Consider the following 18,389-nt stretch of genomic DNA (forward strand, 5'->3'; position numbering starts at 1 on the left):
AAAAGAAAAATGACTTGCAGAAGATCAAGAAATTCTAGCAAAGTATTTTATTCCCCCTGCAAGAGAAAATGTCGTATCTATCATTTGCACTTGTTTACAAGGGCTAGTGTTACAAGTAGACACTGAGGTAGCTGCCCACAATTGAGAACAGTGATATCAGGATAGCAATTACTCTCTTCTGAGCTATGAAAGGTATATGGCCTTATCTTATATGTCATTGGTATGTTTATCTTTCTTCCTTTGTGCTGGTCCTTGGAACTTAAGGCCTGGGCACTATCGCTGAACACTTTTGCTTAAGGCCAGTACTCTAGCATTTGAGCCACAGATCCACCTATGGCAATTTTTGGTAGTTAAAGGGAGATAAGAATCTCACCAACATCCCTGCCCAAGCTGGCTTCAAAGCATGATCTGCACCCAGAGAAAGTGAAGACCCAAGGCTATGGGTGTCACCGGGAACCTAAACCCTGCAGTCCCAGGGAGAGCAGAGGTAAGGGTGATTCCCCTGATAAGAACAGTGTCTAGGCAACGAAACACAGACCTCAAGACAAGACATCTTTATTTTTAGGATGACTGGCATCCATCCATCAGAATCCTGAGCTCTGATGTCCAAGTCTGTGCCAATATATTAGGTTAAGCAAGCCAATCATATTAGGTTTAGTAAGCCAGTCCCAAAGAAACAAAGACCAGAGTTTCCCTCATTGGAAATAATTAGTTTGTCCCTTAGATAGTCCTAACAGAGAACCATAACAGCTCAATAGCTATGTACATATTACCTAATCAAATGATACTAATTGAAATAAATATCCAAACATGGAACAACAGGTCTTTTTTTTTGGTTGTGGACCTTGTTGTGACCAATATACTGTATCTGTTTCTTTCTTCTTATTTAATTTAATTTTTATTTTTTCTTTGATTTACCCCTGGCAATCACTGTCTTTGATTCCAGTACCCTATGTTTTTGTGTGTACATTTATCTGATTTGGGCAAGGGGAATAACAAAATGCTGAAACAAGGACAAAGGATGAACCATGCAACAACGATACACACAAGACACTAAGTAGGAAATGAACTTTACAATTTTGGGGGAGGCAAGGAGGAGTAGGGGAGGGAAGGGATAGTGGGAGAAAACAAAGGGGTGGGTAACAATGTTTGACAAGGAATATAATCATTAACTTACTCAGGTACAACATCTTTATAGTAAAATAAAATTTAAAAAAAAGAAATTTTCCTTGAAAACACCTCATTGAAGCAACTAGTAATCAGTTAATTAAATTGAATATTTTTAATTATACTAATTTATTCATTTATGGTTGACAAATATTCATAGCGTTTACATATTCTGTGCATGATTTTATTGTTTTTTGTTGATTTCTGGCCTCACTACAGTGTGATGGGCACGTGTGTCAATAAACACACTTTCAATACCTTTAATATCTGAATGGTTTTATTCAACAGCATAAAGAAAGCAATCGATATGGGGGTGATTTCATACGTGTCGATTTTGCCAAAGTTCTATATCAACTCTACTAGCTGGAGAGAGGAGATTTTTGGAGTCCCTTTAGTACAGTATAATATCTGTTTTATTTCTTGCTTCCCTATTTGGTTCCCCTAAATGTCCTTCTCTTGTTTACTTCTCTTGCTGGAAATTCCGATGCTATGTTGAAGAGGAATGGAGAGAATGGATGTCCTTGTCTTGTTCCTGATTATAGGGAAATGGCTTTACTTGTTCAACATTGAGCATAATACTGGCTGTAGATTTGTCATATACAGCATTTATAATATTGAGAAACATTACAAGGATTCCTAGCTTCTCCAGGGTTTTTATCACAAAGGAGTGTTGGATATTTTTCTGCATTGAGCAGGATGATCATGTTTCTGTTGATGTGCTGTAGTATGCTAACTGACTTATATAGTTTAAACCAAATTTGCTTCCCTGGGACAAATCCAGTTTGACCATGCTATAAAAGTTCTTTCATTAGTTTGGAGTTCATGTACCAGTATTTTGTTGAGAACTGTCTCATCAATGTTCATCAAGGAGATAGACCAGAAGTTCCCTTTCCTCAATATGGCCTTATCTAGTTTGTGGATACCTGTAATGCTTGCATCATAGAATAAATAGTGTTCCCTCACGTTCATTTTCATTGAAGGGTTTTATAATTGATAATTCTCCTTTATCGGTATTTTAGAATTTGCTTGTAAAGGCATCAGGTCCTGGGCTTTTGTTGGAAGTGAGATCTGCTATTGCCAGTTCAATCTCATTGTTTCTAATGGGTCAGTTTGTTCATTTTAATTTATATATTTGGTTTTACTTTTCATTGTTACTATAGAGTTGATCTACAGAAGGCTCACAGTGGCATGTGTTAGGTAATCAATATTGAACACAATTATTTTTGAACCATGTCTCCTCTTCCATCTCTTTCTCCCAGTCTTTCCCTCCAGTCCATACACACAAGATGGCCAGTTCATCTTCCACACAGTGTCTATTCGTTAACACTTGTTCCTCCTTGTTCCAACTTTTATGTGCCCCTGCTTACCCTTCCAAATATAAACAAAAGGAGAAGAGACCAAAATAGAGCCTTTATGGGAAACAAAAATGTCTTTTGTTTCCTTTTCTAAGAGTTGATTTGATAGTATATGATTTTATGTGGCCATATATCATATTATATAGCTATTGAGCCATCATCCCCTATTCCTATGCTTGTCCTCTCTTGGCCTACGTATGTTAATGTCTAGGGTCCTATATAAGTGTGTGTGCACATATATTTATTTACATATTTATATATTTACATATTTGTCAGTGTGTTTACTTGTATATTTCTAGATATATTCCACTTACAGAAAACAAGGGAAAACATGCAACCTCTATTTCTTTGGCTCTGGCTTACATTGCTTAATATAATTTTTTCAAAGTCTTTCCATTACCTTACCAGTGGTAAATTATCATTTTTTCTGACACATAAGTAGAATTCCATTTTGTATATATACCAAATTTTCTTCTATTTCTCCACTGAGGCTCATCTGGGTTGATTTCATACAGTGGCATTGCTGGGACAAAAGGCAGCTCTCTGTTGAGTCTTTTAAGGAACCTCCATACTGCTTTCCAGACTGATTGAACAAGTTTACACTCCCACCAACAGTTTCATAGTATTCCTTTTAGGAGACACCCCTGCCAACATTTGGTATTGTTAGTTTTCCTGATAAAGTCCGCTCTAATTGGAGTGAGGTGGAATCTCAATGTTATTTTGATTTGTGGCCAGAGATGTTGAATACTTGTTCATTTGTGTGTCTATTGGCCATTCTTTTTCTTCCTCAGAGAAGTCTCTCTTTAAGTCAGCCTATTTATTGATTGAGTTGTTGAGTTTGGGGAGGTTTTTGTGAGGATTAAGTTTTTTGAGCCCTGTCTATATTTTAGACATGAGGCATTTGTATCATGTGTACTGAAGATTTTCTCTCATGCTGTGTGTTATTTACCTTGTTAGCTATGTCCCATGCTATACAGAAATTCTTCATTTTCATACAATCTCATTTATCCAGTTATTCTTTAATTTGTTTGATTCTGTATCTTTTAGAAACTCTTGCCCCATTCCAAGAAGGCTTAGGATTTCCCTTACCTTTTCCTGTAATATGTGCATATTATATGGTCTTTAGTCCACTTACACTTGACTCTGGTACTAGGTGATATATGGGTATCTAGCTTCAATTTTCTGCATGTAGCTAACCCAATTTTGCCAGCACCATTTTGTAACCCGATATCTTTCTTCCAAACTGTGTTTTGTGATTCCTTATCAAATATTAAGGGGTTCTATATTTGTGGGAATTTTTCTGCATCTTCTGTTCCATTGTATTTGTCCTCAGGCCTAGCCTTGAGACACTAATAAGCTATTTTTCTTACTATGGTTTTGAAATATGTATGATTCCCAACTTCGGTTAATTCCAAAGTATTGTTTGCTTTTCTGATTTCAGTGTTGTTGGCACACAGGAAAACAACTGATTTTTGTGGGTTGATTTTATACCACATTACTTTGCCAAAGGTTTAAATCAACTCAAATAGCTTAGGTGAGGATTATGTAAGATTCTTTAAATACATGATCATATTGTCTGTAAAGAAGGATAGAATTCCTTTTTCTATTTAGATCCCCTTTATGTGTTCCTCTTCCCTTTTTTCTCTTGGTAGGAATTCTAGCACTATGCTGAAGACTAATGGAGACAGTGGGAACCTTTGTCTTGTTCCTGATTTCAGAGAGATTGGTTTCAACTTTTCCCCATTAAGTACAATGCTGGCCCTAAATCTGGCATATATAGCCTTCATTTTATTGAAGAACTTTCCATGGATTCTGAGTTTGTCCAGAGCTTTCAGAATAAAGAGGTGTTGACTCATGTCAAATGATTCTTTGCATCTATTGAGATGAACATGTGGTTCATATGCTTGCTTCTGTTGATGTGTTGAATTACATTAATTGACTTGCTTATACTGAACCACGTTTGCAATCCTGGAATGAATCCCATTTGATCATAATATATAAATTTTTTGATTACTTGATGAACTCGGTTTGCCAGAATTTTGTTGAGAAGTTATCTATCAACATCCATCAAATTGATGTGTCTATAGTTCTCCTTCTTTCATGGGTTCTTATCTGCTTTTGGAATGACTGTTATGTTGGCTTCATAGAATGAGTTTGGTAGTGATCTTTCTCTTTCTATTTCATTGAAGAGTTTGAGGAGTATGAGACTGAGTTGCCCTTTGAAGACCATATAGACTTCTGCTGTGATTCCATCTGGTCCTGGGCTTTTCTTGAAGAGGAGGTTCCTTATTGCCATTTCAATGGCTTTATTTCTTATGGATCCATTTGGTTGAGATAAATCTTCTTGGTTCATTTTGGGGATATCAATGCTCTCCAGAGATGCTTCCATTTCTCCCAGATTCCTGAATTGACAGTCATAAAGGTTTCTGAAGTATTCCCTAATAATATTATGAATCTTGCCTATTTCTGTTCTGCTGTTCCCATTTTCAAGTCTAATTTTTTTAATTTCGGTGTTTTTTCTTTCATCAGATTTTCTAAGGGGCTATCAATTTTGTTACGTTTTTCAAAGGACCAGCCTTCTGTGTTGTTCATCCTCTAATTTTTTTACCTCTAATTCCTTTCTTTCTGATTTATTTTTTATTATCCACTTTTGTATATATTAATTTTGGATTAGTCTTGTTCTTCTTTTTCTCAGACATTGAGTTGCATCACTAAAATGTTTGTGTTTTCTCCAATTTGTTGATCTCAGAACTATAAATTTTCCCATGTTATGTCTTTAGTATGTCCCAGAGGAGCTGAGGTTTCTTTGTAGCCATTGTTCTTACATTGTGTAATGATTTGGATTTCCCTTCTAATCTCCTCTAGTACCCATTGCTCATTCAATAGTATGTTGTTTTTTCGCTATAAGTTAGATTTTTCTGACAGCTTTTGGGGTTGAGCTCTAATTTTCATCCAGTGTGGTCTGATAGGATTAAAGGGAGTAAGGACAATTTTTTTTAAATTTGCACAGGTTTGCTTTGTGACCTAACATGTGGCCTATTTTGAAGGATTGCCATGTGCTGCTGAGAAGAATATATATTCTAATGCTGTTGGGTAAGAGTCTGTAGATGTGTATTCAATCTACTTGGTCGATTTAGTTTATAGTTCGAAGATTGCTTTGATGAGTTTTACCTAGTTAATATACCCAGAGATAAGAGTGATAAGTAAAAGTCTCCCATTATCAATGTGTTTTGACTATGTGTATATTTAAATCAAGTAGTGTGTGTTTGATGAAGTTGGGTGCTCCAGAGTTTGAAGATATTTTGAATTGTCATATCTTTTGTATAGTTTGTTATTTGTTTAGTTAGTGTAGTACAATCAGTACAATATATACTAAATAATTGCCATATATAGTATATAGTATAAAATTGATATATATCAAAATATAGTATAATTGTATAGTTCTCTTTATTAGTATGTAATGATCTTGTTTCTCTTTCTTTACTGATTTTAATTTGAAGTCTATTTTAGCATATTAGGATATTAGGATTGGTACTCTATCCTCTTTATTCCAAACTTTCAATTGGAGAATGCTCTGTCAGCAAGTTTTGTCTCCTGTAAGCAACAGACGGACATCTCTTGCTTTTGGATCCAAGTAGTCAGTCTAGGTCTTTAATTGGAGAGTTAAGTCCATAAATATTGAGGGTTAGGACTGAGGGGTGTCTGGTAATTCCTGCTGTGCTATTTCCAGCTTTAGGGGTTGTAAGCTTTTCCTGTTCTTAAAAATAAGTAAGAATCTCTGTTCAGTGTGCCAGAGATCAGGGCTATTCTGCATTGCAGTTTCTATGGGAATTGCCTTAGTTGGGACTCCTTTAGAAGCAGAGACTTATTTCCAAATTGTAACTTGACCCTTCTTGATACTGGAGCTATATGCTGCTGGTCCCACCAGAGATGCTGTGTGGGAAATGTAATAGAGGAGGTAATACTTTTTAGCCTTCTTTCCTGTGTAGAGGTGAGTTCTGGTGTTCCCAGGTGCCTCCATGGAGGCATGTGTTCCTTATGTGTGTTGCTGTCTGCTGGTGGGAGTTCTCATCAGAGTTTGGGAGTTGTAGTTTGTTGGCACAGGTGCAGATCATGGAGTTGTTTTCCCAGTTGACTCCCTGGCTACATGTAGCATTGCTATCCCCTGGCAGGAATTTGGGAGATATTTTGGAGTTGTAGTTTCCTGGCAGAGAGGCAGAGCTAAGTCTCAGGGGACTCCCCTAGTAGTGAGTGACAAACAATATGGGGAAAGAGTTTGGTTTCTTGCCCTCTTCAAATATGCTCCCTCCTCCTTTGGCAGGAGATTCAATTAGGGCATTTTGGATAACCACAAGGAGCTGGTCGTCCAGGGAGGGTCCCAGATGAGGATTCACCCATTCTGGAGCCTGTTCTGAGCTGGCAAGAGGAGTCTTGGTGAGGGGCCTCTGTGTTTGAATGTGGCAATCTCAATCTCCTCTTCATCCCCCCACCCCACATACACACACACTGGTGCTGTGATTTCTCTCTCCTCCACTGTGTTATGGCAGCTGCAGCAGCCTCTCAGTAGGGGTCCTCAAAGCTGATTTCACATTGACCTGTGTTTCCTCTTTGTGTTCCTAAGGTTATTGCAGTGTGGTGTGATTTCTTCAGCATTACACTGGTCTTCTGTTTAAGGTGTGGCATTTCAGGCATGTCCTTCTGAGTCTCCCAGGGCTGCCTGGGGAGGCAAGGGGCCTAGGCTGCAGATGCTCAGTCTGCATGCTGTCTTGATGTTTTCTGCTTTTGTGTTTCTGCCAGGAGATTTCTTCTTTATTAGAATGAGTCTCTGTAACCAAGGGACCCATCAGCTGCACTGGACATAGACCAAAATGAACTAAGCAACTCAATGGCAGCGATGGGAAGGAGGGAACAAGTGGGAAAGAGGCAACAGCTGATGCTATACAAAATAAAGAAATGTACATATCACCCAATGTGGAAGAAATAACTGTATCACAAAGATCATAGAACTCATAAATGTTATAGACTGTAATGGACAATTTGCACCAGGAAAGTTAGAATGTGTTTGTGACTTTAACTGAGTATCACAATCCCATAATGCTGTGAAATTTGGGGAATTATGTAACCACTAAATCACAATAAAAATTTGAAGAAAAAAAAAAGAATGAGTCTCAGGCTGGGAAGGTGGCTCAGTGGTAGAACGCTTGCCTTGCACGCTAGAGGCCCTGGGTTCGATTCCTCAGCACCACATAAGCAGGGGGAAAAAAAAGATGGAAGTTGCACTTTGGCTCAAGTGGTAGAGTGCTAGCCTTGAGCTGAAGAGCTGAGGGACAGCACCCAGGCCAAGAGTTCAGGCCCCACGACTGGAGCCAGAAAAAAAACAAACAAACAAACATAGAATGAGTCTCTCTGTAAAGTTTGATTGGAGTGCAGCTCTTAAGGTGACATATGTGCTGGTACCCTAAGTGTCTGTTTCAGCAGAAACACATAGGGAGTTGACTTATGATGATGCCACCTTCTTCCTGAAATTGTCAGGTCTGTCTTTGAAGTGCAATCATTAGTGTATTGACTTGAGATTTTCTGTTGTTGATATAAGCACATGCAGACATGAATTGTCCTGAGAACTGCCTTGTTGTGTGCCACATTTGACATTTTATGTATTCTTTTCCATTGAATCCCAAAAACAATTAAATTTCATTGCTTTTACCTGAAAAACCTACTGAAGAGTATGCAATGAATTCTTCAGTTTCCCGGAGCAAGTATTTTCTGTGATTGGTGTTGCCATTGCACTCAACTTTTATCGAATTCACAGAATACAGGATATACAGCCTTGTATATTTTTATTTTTATTTTGGACTGAAAAACTTACGTTAATATTGCTGGTGGGAAAGGTCTAGTGGAGATACAATCGCTTACCTGTGTTTCTCTGGGAATATCTTTATTCTTCCTTCATTTCTAAGGGTATCTTTGCTAGATAAAATAATTTGGGTGGATAATTATTTTTTAATCCTCTGTACTATAATGATCTCTTGCCATGTTCTCCTGACTTATATGGAATCTGCTGAAGAGTAAGCTCTTAGGAAAATGGGGGCACACCTATATGATATGGGTCCCATTTTTATTATGCTTTTGAGAACCTTCCCTGAATATACATTTCAAGTGTGAGTGCTTCATCATAAGACAGCTTGCTATAGATGTCATAGTCAAAAGTCTGATTATCCTTTCATGTTTAGGTCATTGAATTTTTCTCTACATTGAATTCTTCTCTACATTTTTTTTTTCAAAATACTGTTTTCAACTTTTACCAAACCTTTTCCATACATCTTCATTCTTGCTTTGTTTATTCATAAATATATGTGTGTTAATTATGTTTTTCCTCAAGCTCACTATACTTTCCTGTTTAGAATATTTCACAAAAAATTATAGGCTTTCATTGTGATCATTTCACATATACCTACAGTATATGTTGACTAAGATAATCCTTTCATTAATATTTCAAATGTGCCTTCATTGTTTCCTCTTAAACAATGACAGTTAATTTCACTAATGTCTTTAGGATACATACAAGTGAATGGAGGCACTTGAACATATGAACACACACAGACACACACAAAAGACACACAGAAAAAAGGAAAAGTACTTTGAGCCTATTTATTTTGCTCTTTGGCCTCTTTTCAGTTTTTCACTCTAAGTGTACTGGGAAGACAGTAACGATCACTGCATTTTTACCATGGGGGACTTGGAACTGGGATTTGAATGTAAAGATTGTTTACAATTCTCTCTTCAATGCTCATATTGTGGGTTCTTCTCTCCGTAAATAGTTCCTTAGAATTGGATGCATCTCTTTTGTTTTGTTACATAAATAAAAATAAAAATCCCTCACCAGGTATTAGAGCTCTGGTTCTGCTGGTTATTGCAGTAAGAACTGTTCAATATGCTGGGTATATGAGCACAGCTTGCTACAGGATAGTTCACAAATAACACTTTGCTTCTGAAAGTTGCTCTTAAATTGAACATTGATTGATTAGCCCGACCTGCCATATAAACACATAACATCTGGGTGACAGAAATGAACCCAAAGACATATATCCATTTAATCTTCTATAAGGGAGATAAAAAAAATAGAATGGAAGAAAGACAGCCTCTTCAGTACAAGGTGCTGGCAAAATTAGTTAATCACTTGTAGAAAACTAAAGCTAGATCCTTATCTATCACTCTACACCACAATCAACACCAAATGGATCAAAGACCTTGGAGTCAAAGCAGACTACCTGAAAACATTACAGGATGGAATAGGAGAAACCCTAGGTCTCCTTGGCACAGGCCAAAATTTTCTTAATAGAGTCCCAGAAAGACAACAAATCAAAGAAAGGTCAGACAAATGGGTTTGCATGAAGCTGCAAAACTCCTGCATGACAAAGGACATAGCTAGCAAGATCAATAGAAAGCCCACGGATTGGGAGCATATCTTCACTAGTCATAAAATGGACAGAGGTCTCATATCTAAAATATACTTGGAACTCAAAAAAAATAAATCCCCCAACAACAAATCCTCAAAGAAACAACCACCCAATAAACAACTGGGCTAAAGATTTCAGAGAAACTTCTCTGAAGAGGAAATAAAAATGGCCAATACACACAGGAAGAAATGCTCAACCTCTCTAGCCATAAAAGAAATGAAAGTCAAAACAAAGTTCATTTTTCGACATAGTGTCTTGTACATCTCATTGTTGCAATGGGTCCACTTGTATCCCGACTTAAACAATTTGTTTTTTCCCTTCGCATCCACAAATTATAGCAACATCAAATACAGTGAAAACAGGGGTTATACCGAGGGGAAGGGACATACAGAGCAACCAAGAAATCATCTTATAAATATGTTGGAAACAATCGCAAGAAAGAGAAAACATTTGAGTCCTTATCTTCAGGTTCATTTCGACTAACATCAACTTATCTGACCATTTCTGCTTGTCTCAGACATATATTAGTTATTGCAAATAAGGGAAATCATGAGACCTATGTTTCTTTGGGCCTGGCTTACTTCATTTAGTATAATTTTTTCCAACCCTCTCCATTTCCTAAGAAATGGGGCAATGTCATTCTTTCTGATGGAGGCATAGAATTCCGTTGTGTATATATACCACATTTTCTTGATCCATTCATCAACTCGGGGGCATCTGGGTTGTTTCCATATCTTAGCTATGGTAAATAATGCTGCAATAAACATAGATGTGCTGGTAGCTTTAGTATGGTCTGGTTTGTGATCATTTGTATAAATGCCCAAAAGTGGGATTGCTGGGTCATAGGGGAACTCTATGTAGAGTCTTTTGAGGAACCTCCATACTAATTTCAAAGTGGTTGAAGAAGCTTACACTCCCACCAACAATGCAGTAGGGTTCCCTTCTGTCCACATCCCCTCTAGCATTACATACCACCACAACCTAGTTAGAATGGCTGTACTCAAACATAATAGCAACAGATGCTGGAGGGCATCTGAACAGAAGGGAACCTTACCACATTGTTGGTGGGAATGTAAACTTGTTCAACCACTTTGGAAAGTAGTATGAAGATTCCTCAAAAGATTCCACATAGAGATCCCCTATACTGCAGCAATCCCACTTTTTGACATTTACCCAAATGATCACAAACAAGACCATAATAAAGGTATCAGCACAACATTGTTTATTGGAGCATTGTTTACTATAGCGAAGATATAGAACCAACCCAGATTCCATTCAGTAGATGAATGGATCAAGAAAATGTGGTATATATACACAATGGAATTCTATGCCTCCATCAGAAAGAATGACATTGCCCCATTTGTTAGGAAATGGAAAATATATATATTAATTAAAGTAAGCTAGGCCCAAAGAAATATAGGTCCAATGCTTTCCCTTATTTGCAATAACTAGTATATATCCTCTGAGACAAAAAGAAAAGGTCATATAAGATGATGTTAAGTAAATTAACCACAAGGTAAGGACACAAAAGGTTTTTTATTTCTTGCTATTGCTTCTAACGTATTTATAAGGTACCACGTGGTTTTTTGTTGCTTTGTATGTCCCTCTCCCGTGGTATAACCCCTGTTTTCACTGTATTTGATGATCATACAATTTGTGGAAAGGAAGGGAAAAACAAATTGTTTAAAGAGGGATACAGGTTGACCCACTGCAACAATGAGATGTAGAAGATGCTTACCAAAAAATGAACTTTTCAATTTAGTCGGTGAGAGGGGGGGATTTGTGGAGATGGTAGGGAAGGGATGGTAAGGGGTCAACAAAGGAGGAGACAACAATGCTGTGCTCATGTAACTGTAACTTGTCCTCTGTACAGTATTCTCGCAATAAAAAACATTTAAAAAATAAAGTGGGTGACAAAACCACAAGATTTTTTTTCACACAGGTAGAGCTAGTTGCCCTAAGATAAAGGCAACAGAATATTTCCTGTCTTATAAAAATCTATTCCAACAGATTTTGGCTGTAGTAAAGGTTTGGGGGAGGGGGAAAGCAAGTTCTCTCTCTCTACTTAATTGAGTTTCTGAATCGTATTCATGACAAATGCCCTTCATGTCTTCATCTAATTCTCTGTACAACCATCACACATTACATTCATATTCCATTCCAATTGGGGTAATAATTTAAACAATTATTTGGCAAAGAAGCAAGTATTTACTAGAATAAAGTCATAAGTTTATAATAATCCTCCTGTATGTCTGTGCCAATTATGCAGGTTTGTGTTCAAGAACTATCAGTTTGTGTTGGCTTTGGCTTTTGCTATTGAGGAGATCAACAAAAGCCCTGATTTTTTAAGTAACTGGACTCTGGGATTTGACGTCTATGATGTTCAATTCAGAGATTTCACAATGTTTAAGAATCCCTTCATGTGGCTCTTTGGGAAGTACAAGATTCCAAACTACTCCTGTATGAGAGACAGAAGGTCTATAGCAGTACTTACAGGACCATTAGGATTCACATCTGACAAAATTGGAACATTGCTGGGACTCTACAGATTTCCACAGGTAAGAATGGTGGTGTCAAAAGTTATAACAATGTCTACTTTGATGTCATTTCAGGTGTTAGAAGAGAATGATGGGAGAGACTGGATTTATAAACCTATCAAATCTTGTGGTATCAAAGAATAAGTATATAAAGATATATATATAGATAGATATCCACAGTTTGGAAGGGGATATGGAAAAGTTAGAAAAGACAAATAGATAATTTATTGTTGCAAGCCTATTAATAATCTTCTTTGAAAGAATGACTAAATGTAAAATGAATTGGCAGTGTGAATATATTAAGCCTAGTACTACTGGTACACACCAGTAATTCTAGCAATTCAGGAAACTTGTATCTAGAATTAACCAGCACCAAGCTGGTATACCAACAAGTTGGCTCAAGTGGTAGGCCAGTCTTGAGAGAAAAATCCAACAAAGTGCATGAGGACATGAGTTTGTGCCCCTCTACTGGCATGTATGTGTACAATCATACACACACATAAACACACACACACAAGCAAACACATACACAAGATATTATGTTGAATGAAATAAGTTAGGCTCAGATAGAGATAGGGAATGTGTCCTCTCATATAGGAGAGCTAGATCTAAAATATAAATATGTATCACACACATAGCTTCTTAGTGTGTATGTGTGTGTGTGTAACCAACCTGACTAAAGCATGGAATATACACAGGTGGAACTCAATGCTATGACGTTTCATATCTACTGAAAGTACAAAAATAAACACCATAAACCTGAAGCATAACTGAGAAGGGTAAGTGTTGAGGGAAAACATGAGAGGAATAGGGAATAGATGAGAAGGAATACACAGAACACTCAATGTACAAATGTGAAAATGGAATTACAGAGTGGGTGGGGTTGACATAGATGGGAGGAGTTTAAGGAAACAGTGACAAAGATCAAGAGACATTTTACAATTTATATGTTGTACAACTCCTCAAAAACAATTAAAACATTTTTTCAAAACCTAAAATGAAATCTACCTTCCACCTACTTGAACTGCTTCTTCACATACATCAAGGCTCAAATTTTGATGGATGGCAATGCTCTAATTCATAATGCATCCAATTTCCTTTCCCTTTAGCTTTCCTTTGGGCCTTTTTCTCATGCCCTGAGTGACCATCACAAGTTTCCTGCTCTCTATCAGATGGCTCCAAAGGACACATCGATAGCGAAAGCCATGGTCTCCTTACTGCTTCACTTCAGCTGGAACTGGGTGGGACTATTGAACTTGGAGGATGAGAATGGTTTGTGGTTTCTTGCTGAATTGAAGGAAGAGATGGCCAAGAACAGAGTTTGTATAGCCTATGAGCTAATGATCTCAAGCCAATCAATATCACATGTATTCCAATCCATGGCAGTTTATAATGACATAAATAAATCTTCAACAAATGTCTACATCATACATGGTGATAATGGTTCACTAATACTTTTAATTGTGTGCATTGAACAACTTTCAATAAAAGGCAAAGTTTGTATCATGAACTCACAGTGGGATTTCACCATGAAAAGGAAATATTTCATGGTAGGCTCATTGCATGTACCTCTCAATTTTTTACACCATCATGAAGATGTTTCTGGATTCACAGATTTTGTCAAGGCAGTTAATCCTTCCAAATACCCAGAAGACATTTTCCTTGCTAGGCTGTGGTTTCTGTCATTTAATTGCTCAGATTCTAAGTCTGACTGTGTAACATGGGACAACTGTCCCCATGACGCCTCTTTGGATTGGTTGCCTGGGCGTGTTTTTGGCATGACTATGTCTGGACACAGTTACAATATATACAATGCTGTGTATGCTGTGGCCAAGGCTCTCCATGAGATGCTTCTTCATCAGACAGAAGTTCAAATAATGGGAAATAGAAAAGGGACACTGCCTTCCCCTGCACAGGTAATGTCATCTATGTGGATGGCACATACTATGAGGAGTGGCACTTCCTACAAGGTGTGTCATTCTCTGAAATTGAATGTTTCAGGTATTTGTGCAAGTCTCAAACTTTTAAGCCTAGTCTGGTTTAAATTGTCCTCCTCATATCTCAGCCTCCTGAGTAACTGGGATGACAGGTGTGAGTAACCAGTAATCAGCTTATAAATTCATTTACTTATAAATAACCACAACATGCCCATAGCTAATCTTTTGAAAACTAAATTAGGATTTTCCTATACATTTCTTCAGGAATACTAAAGGATGACATGCTGAACAGAATTTTCCATAATTTTTAAATATGGGATCTAGTTTCCCTCAAATTTGGTAATAAAAATTGAACATTCTCAAACTATAGACATGAATAAAAATAGTTTCTGATCAACTCTAGCTATGCAACTGAGAATTGTCTCATTCGTGGCTATATAGTATAGGTTTCTCTTGAACAAAAGCTTGTAATCTTTTCTAAGTGACCAGGATTCAGAAAATTATTTTTATTCCTCCTTAGATTGTTTAGACAGATACTTCAATCATTCTCAGTGCTATTCTTGAATTCAGAATTGCCTTTAGGCAATGAGTAGCATTTCTTAATTCACATTTTGTGTTTTACCTTTGGGATTTACATCACCATAATATGATGTCTCTCTACAGTTGCTCCATTTTCTGAAGAACATCCAATTTCACAATTCTGTTGGACATCAAGTGATTTTGGATGAGAAAAGGAAATTGGAGCCAGACTATGACATTCTGAACATTTGGAATTTTCCAGAAGGTCTTGAACTTGAGGTGAGAGTCGGAAAGTTTTCTCCCAATGCTCTACATGGTAATCAACTATTTTTATCTGAAGATATGGTAGAGTGGGCCATTGGAAATACGGAGGTGAGTTGGGTCTAATCCTAATAATTTTTTGATATGCAAATAAACAAAAGTCACCCTTGATAATTACACTTGCCTGGGTGTCAGCAACTTTCTCCCATAAGCCTACCTACTCAAATCCTTGAGATCTGAATATCATGATTTTAAAGTCAGCCTGAACAAGAAGGTCTGTGAGACTGTTATCTTCAGTTAACCAGCTGTGACTGAGTAATGCAATAATAATTTTGAGCAAAAAATTCTCAAGGCCAGTGCCTAGACATTGGGTTCAAGCCCAGGATGGGAACTAAAAATATTACATGTGCTCCTAATGTTTGATTCAGAATATTGTCAGGTTATAGTTTCCTATTTCCTACACTGGGATAAAGTACCTGACACATAAATTTATGGGCTCCGAACCCTTATTGGGTTCTATTATGTAGAGTTTTCAGTCAATGGTTTATTGACCTGCCTTTTAGGCATCCTTGGTGAAAGGAATGACTGAATATGCCATTATGAAGATTCATTCTTCATCACCACTGGAAACCTAAGAGGAAAATATGATGGACCTATAAAAGGGAGGTCATCCACCAGGCTTTTCCCCTTGTCGCAGATAAGTAGGAGACAACATATAATGACATGAGTTTAAGAAAATTCTGTAGGGTTATAAATGAGGACTCATTTCCTCACCACAGGGTTCACCCTTTCAAAGATCCCATACTGTTCTATAGTTCTACAGGCTAGCACAAAAGTCTTTAGAGATCATGGGATATGGAGTCTATAACACAATTCAATTTATCGATTGCACTTAGCCACATAGCAACATTATACTGAATAACCAATTCTTTCCAACAATGGGTTTTTGGAGTTTTAGCTATGAAAGTTTGAAGAGTTATGGACAGATACCTGATTTTCCTCAGACTCCTCGCTCTGTCTGCAGTGAGCCTTGTGGTCCTGGATTTAGGAAATCTCCTCAGGAAGGAAAGGCTGCCTGTTGCTTTAATTGTACCCCTTGCCCACAGAATGAGATTGCTAATATGACAGGTAAGTCTGAGACTCTCCTCAGTTTTCCTCAACCAAACAAGTCAATGCAAAACTTGTACATTGTGATTGCAGACCCCTTTTTCCTTTTCTCTGTTAATAATTTAATTTTGAGGGCCTGGGAAGGTGGCTAGGTGGTTGAGTGCTTGATTTGCATGCATGAGGCCCTGGGTTTGATTCCTCAGCACCACATGAGCAGAACAAAAGCCAGAAGTGGTGCTGTGGCTCAAGTGATATAGAACTAGCCTTGAGCTGAAGAGCTGAGGGACAGTGCCCAGGCCCAGTGGTCAGACCACACAACTGGCCAAAAATAGTAATAATAATAATAATAACAATAATAATAATAATAATAATAATTTGACAAGTGGTGAAATGTTAGGTGAAATGTGATAGTTCATGAGCTTGAATTGCATATATCAGTAATATTTTCTACTGTATTGCAGCAGGCAAACTTAGCTCCAGAAATCCCACTTATCACTCAGAGTTAAGACAAGTATAAACCCTAAGATGAAAGTAAACATGTCTTATTGGACAGTGCTCACCTTTTTACTCAAACAGGAAATATAGATCTTGCACATCTTTGTTTCTCTCTGCCCAGCAATGTTAATGGCACAGAGAAAGTACTCAGAAAGGTGAATTGATTTTAAAAAGTGAGCATGACTATAAAGGGCCCAAGAAGAGCCCTTCACAGATGAGTTAGAGAGAAAAATAGGATGAGATGAATTCAAGGATGTGCAACCGGGATAAAATTAATGTTTTACAAAGACATGTAATTAATGCAACACACAGTATTTATTGTGGATTGCATGTACAGTTAATAAATGTTAAGAAAAAAATTGTTAGGACATGAGAAATGACCCAAAGTGCACATTATAAATACATATTATAATGACTGAAAGAAAAAGGAGTTGAATGAAAAAGTCTGAATAAACAAGTAGATGGAAATGGGAGGAGGTTATGATTTAGAAAAGATACAAATATGCATTAATATTTACTAATGACATGTTATCCTTACATCTAAGGGAATAGTTTCCTAATTTCTTTGAAGTAAAAGAAGTTCAAAATAAGAACTAATGATAGCTTACACTCTTTATCAGAGATGGAGCACTGTGTGAAATGTGCAGATCATCAGTATGCCAACACACAGAGAAATCAGTGCCTCCTGAGAGATGAAAGTTTCCTGGCTTTTGGAGATCCTTTGGGCATGGCTCTGGCCTGCATGGCTCTCGGCTTCTCTATGATAACTACTGCTGTTTTGGGAATATTTGTGAAACACCAAGACACTGCCATTGTCAAGGCCAATAACCGGACTCTCAGCTACATCTTGCTCATCTCCCTCATCTTCTGTTTCCTCTGTTCCTTGCTCTTCATTGGCCGTCCCAACACAGTCACCTGCATCCTGCAGCAGATCACATTTGGACTTGTCTTCACTGTGGCTGTTTCCACAGTGTTGGCCAAAACAGTGATTGTGGTCCTGGCCTTCAAGTCCATTTCTCCAGGGAGAACAATGAGGGGGTTGCTGGTATCAGGGGCTCCTAACCTCATCATCCCCATCTGTACTCTCATCCAGGTGACCCTCTGTGGACTCTGGCTCAGAACCTCTCCTCCCTTTGTGGACACAGATGCACACTCTGAACATGGCCACATCATCATCCTATGTAACAAGGGCTCCCTTACCACCTTCTACTGTGCCCTGGGATACCTGGGCTCCCTGGCCCTGGCCAGCTTCACTGTGGCTTTTCTGGCCAGGAAACTGCCTGACACCTTCAACGAAGCTAAATTCCTAACCTTCAGCATGCTGGTGTTCTGCAGTGTGTGGCTCACCTTCCTGCCTGTCTACCACAGTGCCAAGGGGAAGGTCATGGTGGCTGTGGAGATTTTCTCCATCTTGGCCTCTGGTGCAGGGCTCCTAGGCTGCATTTTTGTCCCCAAATGTTACAATATATTGTTAATGCCCAATAGAAATTCTCTGCATGGCTTTAGGGAAAAACGTCAACATAGTAGGAAAAATTAGCTTTCTTATGAAGAATC

The 18,389-nt window shown here is 37.8% G+C and overlaps 1 protein-coding gene across 1 annotated transcript; it reads left to right on the top strand.

Annotated features, from left to right (window-relative positions):
- Positions 1 to 439: 439 nt before the first annotated feature.
- LOC138814287 (vomeronasal type-2 receptor 116-like) lies at positions 440 to 18,372 on the top strand. Its single transcript, XM_070003292.1, has 7 exons — positions 440 to 487; positions 7,144 to 7,196; positions 12,249 to 12,537; positions 13,626 to 14,432; positions 15,117 to 15,344; positions 16,238 to 16,361; positions 17,456 to 18,372. The coding sequence occupies exons 1-7, from the start codon at positions 440 to 442 to the stop codon at positions 18,370 to 18,372; spliced, it is 2,466 nt and encodes an 821-aa protein (XP_069859393.1).
- Positions 18,373 to 18,389: the final 17 nt, after the last annotated feature.

Source organism: Dipodomys merriami, unplaced genomic scaffold (assembly GCF_024711535.1).
Source record: "Dipodomys merriami isolate MVZ:Mamm:240054 unplaced genomic scaffold, mDipMer1.0.p SCAF_6, whole genome shotgun sequence".
NCBI classification, from domain to species: domain Eukaryota; kingdom Metazoa; phylum Chordata; class Mammalia; order Rodentia; family Heteromyidae; genus Dipodomys; species Dipodomys merriami.